The sequence below is a fragment of the Maniola hyperantus genome, chromosome 13 (assembly GCF_902806685.2).
Source record: "Maniola hyperantus chromosome 13, iAphHyp1.2, whole genome shotgun sequence".
NCBI lineage: Eukaryota > Metazoa > Arthropoda > Insecta > Lepidoptera > Nymphalidae > Maniola > Maniola hyperantus.
This window is the reverse complement of record NC_048548.1, coordinates 4,858,196-4,866,787: the sequence shown is the minus strand read 5'-3', so window position 1 is coordinate 4,866,787 and position 8,592 is coordinate 4,858,196. Positions and strand designations below refer to the sequence as shown.

The window sequence follows — 8,592 nt, the reverse complement described above, 5'->3', positions numbered from 1 at the left end:
GTTAAGGTGAAATAAAGTAACTACATACATAAGTACGTATGTACTACATGACCTACATGACCCCTGAAAACTTTACACTCCTTTTTCTGGGCTGTCAAAAACACGGATATTGTGTCTTTGAAGTATTTAAAAAATAATTTTCAGTTTGTTTGTTAGGTCAGGTTCAGGTTCAGGTTATTTGTAGGTTTAGTTATTAGGTATATCGGTGGGATATCGAATAAAAGAAAAACCTCATAATATAAATAGACAATATTATTGTAAAAATTTGTGTATACATATTAATATGTATAACTGAATTTTCTAATTATGTTGACTAGATATTTTCACTAAACAATTCGGCAGTGTTTCCTCAACTCCCTGAGTCTTGTGAGCAACCTGCGGAGAAAAACATGTTATTAAAACATTTTATTAATTTGACTTCGTATTTTTTCATTCCGTGGAACTTGGTTACTGATTTTTTGGCTAATCCCAATAATTCGATTGACTTGAAATTATGTGAATGTGATCGTGTGAAATGTTGGATGTAATATAATTACATTAAAAAATGTTTTGGGAAACTTAAAACAAATCTTTATGAGATTTTTTACCATGATCCGGGCAGTAGTGCCTTCGTCGTCGTCTGCGTCGCTGGGCTTCGCACGCATCCACACACGTTTCTTCTGTCAACAAAATTAATTGAAATATTTATTTAAGTTTTTTAATTTATTTGAGTTTATTTGTAACTAACTGATCCAATCCGGCTTCTTAAAGTTTGTCTAAAACTAGCTTATGCTCGCGACTTCCTCCGCGTGGACTACACAAATTTCAAACCCCTATTTCTCCCCCTTGGGAGTTGAATTTTTAAAAATCCTTTCTTAGCGGATGCCTACGTCATAATAGCTATCTGTATGCCAAATTTCAGCCCGATCCGTCCAGTAGTTTGAACTGTGCGTTGATAGATCAGTCAGTCAGTCAGTCACCTTTTCGTTTTATATATTTAGATGCAAACTCATTAAAAAGTCGTCCTAGGGTCGCTAAATGGTAAATAAGAGTTAGTCTGTCGAGTCCAATGGTGAAATCTAAAACCATTGACACACAATGCCTCAGGTCGTTGACTAGACACTTGCTTTGCTTGTACGCGCCACGTGTCATTTGTTAATCTAAGATGTAACCGGAGCTTTACTAGACAGGCTAAGTCCTTATGCTATTAAATACTAGAATGTCAAGAGGTGTCTATGCATGTTGTTTAGCTTAGGCTTACGAATAGCACAGCTCAGTGACCTCTATTAATACACGCTGGAACGTGCTGGAACTGCAATTGTCGAGCTGTTTTTAAAGCAACTTTATTTTCGCCATTAAGACTGATAGCAGTAGTGAACGTATAAAATCTATATAATATACCGATGAATTTTGCGTATGCTTAATGTCGCAACACGGCGGATGGGAGGGCGGTGCGGCGTCGTCCTCGTGCCTCGCGAGCGCGTGAAGCTGCAACGTGTACGCGCGCGAGCTGGCGCCCAAGCCTAGCTGGTCCGCGCCGCCCGCGAATTTTGCGTATGTTTACCGCAACACGGCGGATGGGAGGGCGATGCAGCGTCGCGTCGTCCTCGTGACTCGCGAGTATATGAAGCTACGTGTACGCGCGCGCGAGCTGCCACCCACGCCTAGCTGGTCCGCGCCGCCCGCGAATTTTGCGTATGCTTACCGTCGCAACACGGAGGATGGGAGGGTGGTGCGGCGTCGTCCTCGTGCCTCGCAAGCGCGCGAAGCTGCAACGTGTACGCGCGCGAGCCGCTGCCTACGCCAAGCTGGTCTACGCCGCCCGCGAATGTTGCGTATGGACTTATTTCGTATACGTCTGTTGTGGTGAGATGAAATTTATGTTAAATATTTCATTTATACGGTATGTACCCGTTATCTACATTAAAATAAGTTTGCTTGCATCTTTATTACACTTTACCTGGTGGGTCTGGAGGCAGCTTCGGCGTGGGATGGGGCGGCGGTCGATACGTCCCGCAGCTGGGCTTGTCATTGTTGGTGATCACGCGAGCCACCGCTCCGTCACTTCTAAGAAAACACACCGAATATTGAGGAAAAACTTCAGGAAACATGACATTTTAGGACCTAAATAACTACGTTTTATCGCAATAGAGAAGTGAAAGATAAATTCTGGGTGATCTTATCCATGTAAGATAGTGTCAAGTCGTAAGCCCCTAAGATAGTCCTGAATAAAACATCTTAGTTTTCCAAATTAAAATATTACCGGCCCAAATTAAAGGCGGGATCATCTCGCAAAATTATGAAGTAAATGTACAGAGACAAAGTCCCTTAATACCTTAGTGGGAGTGGAGTCTCTTAATGAAGAGAATAAATTAGCCACTGCGCTTTAAAAGAAAGGAAAAATAGCTAAAATGTGTAGTCGAGCACTTAGAATTTATTAATTATTTAAACACCACAGTACTACAGAGACCAGAACGAAGCAAAAATGTAAGAAGGATAAATTTATTTACAAATCTAAAATAAAAAAAAATAAAGTTCAAAATAATTATGCAATTTATATAAAAATCAAATTATAGCGTTTTAAAAACATAATTATCTACATACTTACTAAAAAAACTTCACAAAAATTATTACTTGCCGTTTCCAATTAAAACTAAAAAAAAAATACCTATTTGGGGCAGTTTTGGATTTTTTTTTATCGAGGAAACTATATCTAATCGTATTTCTATTTCATGACGAACGCGTGTGTCGCACACTAATCAAAATACTTGTAAAAGTTTAATTGGATAAAAATATTTTTATTTATTTCATTTTATTGAACAGCGAATATCAGGCGAAGTTCTTTTATCTAGTTTTATTACAATTTTTGAACAAGAAAATACCTACCCAAGCATATTACTATAATCCTAAAATTGAATTTCCAATAATGAAATCTGCGTTTGAACGAGATGAAATTCTGTCGAATTTTCGATAGAAATCCTCCGTCAGCTCCTTGTCACTCTGCTGACGGAAAATATCTTTTTTCATGCAAAAAAATCGACGCTTTACTATGATCTGTTTCTTTAATAACACTTTGTCAGCGTTTTTGTTTAGGTTCAATACGTCTTCAGGGAATTTAAAACATAGTAGGTACTGTCACTGTTGTATGCGCTGTTTATTGGTCTATTCTTAGAAAATTTTAGATAATATCCACAATAGATAGCCCCAGCAGTTTAAATGTAGATATTGCCTCAATCTGAAGCAGGTTTCGTCGAGTTTTTAGTTTCTTTTCAACCTCAAAGAATGCCATGCGATTAGTAGAGACGGTCGAGCAGACTAAGTATAAATAAGTACCTCGTACAAATCTCGTAAGTACTAGTAAGTATAAATAAGTAAGTCGGTTTGAGCTAAAAGTATGTATAGTTCGTGACAGGTCGAGATAACAATAGGGGTATGAGGTGGGAGGACGCCCCGCACACCCGCAAGTCAACCGTTTCCACCCCGATTGCAATCTCGACCTGTTGCCTACTATAGGTAGGTTTGCGTCAAATCGAAATTACTCTATGATATAAATAAATAAATAAATCATGATCAACCCATCGCCCGGCTCACTACAGAGCACGGGTCTCCTCAGAGTGAGAAGGGTTTTGGCCATAGTCGATCACGCTGGCCATGTGCGGATTGGTAGACTTCACACACCTTTGAGAACATTATGGAAAACTCTCAGGCATGCAGGTTTCCTCACGATGTTTCCCTTCACCGTTAAAGCAAGTGATAGATAGAGCCGTTAGAGCACATAACTCCGAAAAGTTAGAGGTGCGTGCCCAGGATCGAACCCCCGACCTCCGATTAGGAGGCGGACGTCCTAACCACTAGGCTATCACACCTTATATAAATAAACTAGCTTATGCCCGCGACTTCATCCGCGTGGACTACACAAATTTCAACCCCCTATTTCACCCCCTTAGGGATTGAATTCTCAAAAATCCTTTCTTAGCGGGTGCCTACGTCATAATAGCTATCTGCATGCCAAATTTCAGCCCGATCCATCCAGTAGTTTAAGCTGTGCGTTGATAGATCAGTCAGTCATTCAGTCAGTCAGTCAGTCACCTTTTCCTCTTATATATTCAGATAAAAGATAAATAATAATAAATAAAATATCCTTTTATTTCTTCTCTTATTTAACAAAAATATAAGGCTACTTAATTGAGTGCAAAGCACTTTATTAGTGCTGTCAAATGGTAAAGTATAGCCAACAAAGAGGTTTTGAAAACGAAATAAAACATTATAAGTACTAATTTAATAATGAAATAATACCTATAATTTTATAACCATAAGTTATGAGGATGAATGAATATAATTGTCTTTCATAATGACGTTATAATTAAAATGCTCCATTTTATGACATAATTAAAACTCTCGCAGGGTTACGAGTAGAAGGATATAATAATACCTATTTATAAAGAGTACTATAGTTCCGCTCTGGATATAATAACATTCATAAAAGTCACAACTAGGTTAAAAGGGGTGATCACCGTAATTATATATTATCAAGAAAAATCTATGCAGATTTTGAAAATTGTTAGGCTTATTACGTAAAACGACATAAAACTCAAAAACTAGCCGGTGTGAGTCGGACTCGCGCACCAAGGGTTCCGCGTACCATTACCGGAACGGCAAAAAATCATGTCTGTTATATAGGAGCCTGCTTAAATATCTGTTTTATTCCTTTTTTTTTAGTATTTGTTGCTATAGCGGCAACAGAAATACATCATCTGTAAAAATTGATGTACAACTGTCTAACTATCACGGCTCATGAGATACGGCTGGTGACAGACGGACACACGGCCGGACAGTGGAGTCTTAGTAATAATTTTACCCTTTGGGTAGGTACGGAACTCAACGGTCAAAGGAGCGGACTGAAATCCGAAAGCTCAGCAGTTCAAAGCCTACCCGTTGCACTATTGTCGTACCTACTCCTAGCACCAGCTTTACGCTTAGTTGGAGGTGAAAGGGGAATATTAGACTAGATAAACATGGCTAATATTCTGAAAAAAAAAAAACCATAGCACTTACCTTTTTCTTCTCAATAGAATAGCTAGTATGGTAAGCGCCGCAAGTGACAATGCAGCGCATAACGCCAGCAATAAGGCGAGTTCTCCTGCAGTGGCTGGGAAAGGAGCATCTACTTCCTCAGCGTAACTGCCCTCAGCGGGGGTTGTCATAAACTCGAACACTTCTCTCGTCCAACCAGCCTCGTTTGACGCACGAGCTGCTACGCGATACCTTGTTCCTGGTGATAACCCTAAGGAAATATTATAAAGTTCAAACCAAAGAAAACCTTTCAATCTTCAGGCTTAGAAAATAGCCTGAAATCGATATAAATGTCAACTTAAATATTGCATGAAAAAAGTACCTACTTGAATTTTAAATATCAAATTACCACATACCTAATAAATATTATGCACAAAACATATTATGCACAAAATAATTTATTTTGAATCGAAGCTTCTTATTGCAGGTTATACGGTCAAATGCCGGGAATAAAATGATGACAGTTCACCAAGTCATCGTTCCTCCGTCACCGTTACATTCACTTGAATATTATTTGCAGTAAGTTGAAGACCACTACATTCCCATCCTATACGTAGACCTATAGGTACCTATTATGGAAGTCAATTTTATAGCCTTACCCTTTTATAACTTACCTCCTAAAATAACTTCACCCCCAACCGGAACATCTCTTGCACCACTCACACCAGTGCCACCCCACTCAAGCTTCAATGCAACTGGTCCACATCCTCCATCAGACCACATACTAGTGTCAAATCTAGCATGAGTTGCATTTGCCCTGATCCATCTAGTATCTGGAGGGGCAGTGGGGGGCCCTCCAGATGTTCGTATAGATATTTCAGCACCTGGAGCTCCTCCTGCGGATCCATATGCCCTATACGCGGATCCACATCGGAGACCTGTTAGTATAACTGGTCCGGGACTTGCTGATTGTATTCGCCATTCACCCTAAAAATAATATGTTTACGTCTTCAATATTTTATTGAAAAATTTTATATGACTTTTTCACAGGCTATCAAAAAACTTCTATTCTAAGGACTTCACGGTGATGATAGCATTATGATCCAAGCGAGGTACCGTTGCTCTTGCTTTTGGTAAAAGTAAGCTTCGCTAAGTAGAATTATACAATCATCATCATCATCATCATTTTAACCTATGGATGTCACTGCTAAACATAGTCATTTACAACGAGCACCACCACAGCCGCTCCTCAGCCTTCCTCATCCAGTGACTTCCCGCCACCGTTATATCGTCGGTCCATTTTGCTAGAGGACACCCCATTTTAAAAAAATAGCACTTGGCTGCAATCAGATCTGCTGCAGAAGTGATGATGCAGCCTAAGTTAGAGCGCGCTTGCCTAGAAGACTGACAGTATTCCTACGTCTTACTTATAAAATACTAGCTGATGCCTGCGACTTCGTACGCGTGGATTTAGGTTTTTTTGAAATAATAAAAAATCCGTAAAAAATCTTTAATTTTCCGGGATAAAAAGTAGCCATCACCAAAGTATGTCCATCCCCGGGATATAAGCTAACTCTGTACCAAATTTCATCAAAATCGGTTGAACGGTTGGGCCGTGAAAAGCTAGCAGACAGACAGACAGACACACTTTCGCATTTATAATATTAATAATAAAAAATAAAAATATAGTATAGTATATAGTATAATAGTATATAGTAATTATAGTATGGTATGGATATCGGTGTATTTCTAAAAAATATTGTAATTATTGTAATTCTTACATACCTCTGGAGCAGCAAGCCTCCAATGCAAAGTGTACGCCTTCGGCAAGGCATGACCTTGAGCTCTCGGGGCTTGTCGAAGCTCCAACTCTAATTCCCTGGACCTGGCTTCAACTAGTGCTAATCCTGGAGGCGTAGGCGGTCTCAAAACATAAACTCGCCATGTGACAGAATCTGAGCCATGTGGATTTTCTGCCACACATGTATAATTGTCTGCATGTGACAATTCTAAGCCTAAAATTATTAAAACAATGTAATTTTTTTAGTATAGAAGCAGGCGTTACTTTGCAGAATTCCATGATATACAAAGAACTACAAGATTAATTTGCTGTAATCTGCCAAAACATACAAATCTGTATGGTATAACGTGCAGTATGTGATTTGCACCGCCCGCCCTCCCACTACTAAAGAAGCAGGAAAAGCAAGCAATACACACCACCCACACAACACCACGCAGAACTTCCAGAACACACTCAAAGGTACGATTCAGTCTGATACCGGAGCAGCCTCAGAAGATGTAGACTAGTCAATTCAAATAGTCAATTTGCACTTTTGCAATTTATAATTTGCATTTTTGCCACTTTTGCAAAGTCTGACAAAAGTGCACTTTGCAAAAGTGGCATATCGCATATCTACTGCACGTCGTAGGTACCATACAGATTTGTCTTTTTTGGCGGATTATAGCAAATTAAGCTTGTCGTTCCTTGTAGATGTTAACTCTATTTTAAGTTACTCAAGAATTGTTCGCAACGATAAGCTCACGACGATGTTATTAGCTGAGTAAATTAGTTATTGATTGGCGATACCAATAAGGACACCTAACAGTATCCAAAAGTCTATCAAGTTTACAGAATAGCTTCCTGAATCTTGAGGTTATTAATAGTATGCAATCTATAAAAGAAATATAAATAAGATTTTATTGAAATAAGTATTATGTATGAATTTATCATATTTTATGCAACTTTAGTTGTAAGTAAATATTATAATTAATGTCATTAGGTACTTATTAAAAATACATTGGAAAATTTAAGATGGACGAAAAATGAAAACGAGGCTGTAATTAAAACACGACTGCCCTGAAAAAAAAAACACATTTGGAAATAGCGCCATATATAGCCACTATAATATTGATTTTTTTTTTAGTTTATGGCGAAAGTTACTTGAAATGATGTAAGGATTCTTACGTCTACCCTAAACACTCAAACCCGTGCAGGCATTTAAAAATTATGATGAAACCCTGAAAACATTACACTCCTTTTTTGGGCAGTCGTGTAATTAGATAAAAAATTTGAACTTACTTCTTATAAGTAGAGCGTCTCCATCCAAATGGAATGGTGATCTAGGATGCAGCTGGTTTCCTCCTCGTAGCCACCTTTTGGCAGGTGGTGGAACTCCTCCGACCACACATCTTAGAGACAATGAGCTACCAGCCGCTCCGACGGCAATGCCACCGAATGAAGAGATACGAGCAGGTGCTATAAATGTAATGTAATTTTCTAGAAAACAATCTGAACGGCTCCCGAGACAGTCAAGCGGCTTGACGTCAAGCACTTAGTTTTTTTTGCTTGACCAAACTGCTCGACGCGCGGTCACATCAATCAGCTTGATGCGCCCGTCAAGCAGGTTAAGCCAGCAAACGGCACTTTTCTTATATCTCGAACACTTTTCGAACATTACGTCAAGCAAAAATATAAAATCGCCTCAATCATCGTCAAGCACGTAAATACTTGACTCAAGCATCAAGCAAACTTTGTAAACGGTTAATTACGTTCTTGAGTCTTGACGTCTAACCGCTTGACCGCCTTGGAAGCTCATAATA

General features: G+C 39.0%; 1 protein-coding gene across 2 annotated transcripts in view; it reads right to left on the bottom strand.

Moving 5' to 3' along the window:
• Nucleotides 1–234: 234 nt before the first annotated feature.
• The window catches only part of LOC117987410 (cell adhesion molecule Dscam2-like), a 54,264-nt gene continuing 45,906 nt past the window's right edge, over nt 235–8,592 (bottom strand). For both annotated transcript variants that reach the window (XM_034974421.2, XM_069502656.1), the window contains 8 exons: nt 8,072–8,248; nt 6,778–7,007; nt 5,667–5,979; nt 5,035–5,263; nt 1,940–2,046; nt 1,685–1,837; nt 588–659; nt 235–375 (listed from right to left, as the gene is read on the bottom strand). In XM_034974421.2, coding sequence (XP_034830312.1) covers nt 350–375; nt 588–659; nt 1,685–1,837; nt 1,940–2,046; nt 5,035–5,263; nt 5,667–5,979; nt 6,778–7,007; nt 8,072–8,248 — 1,307 coding nt within the window. In that variant the 3' untranslated portion in view covers nt 235–349. The remainder of the gene's footprint in view (nt 376–587; nt 660–1,684; nt 1,838–1,939; nt 2,047–5,034; nt 5,264–5,666; nt 5,980–6,777; nt 7,008–8,071; nt 8,249–8,592) is intronic.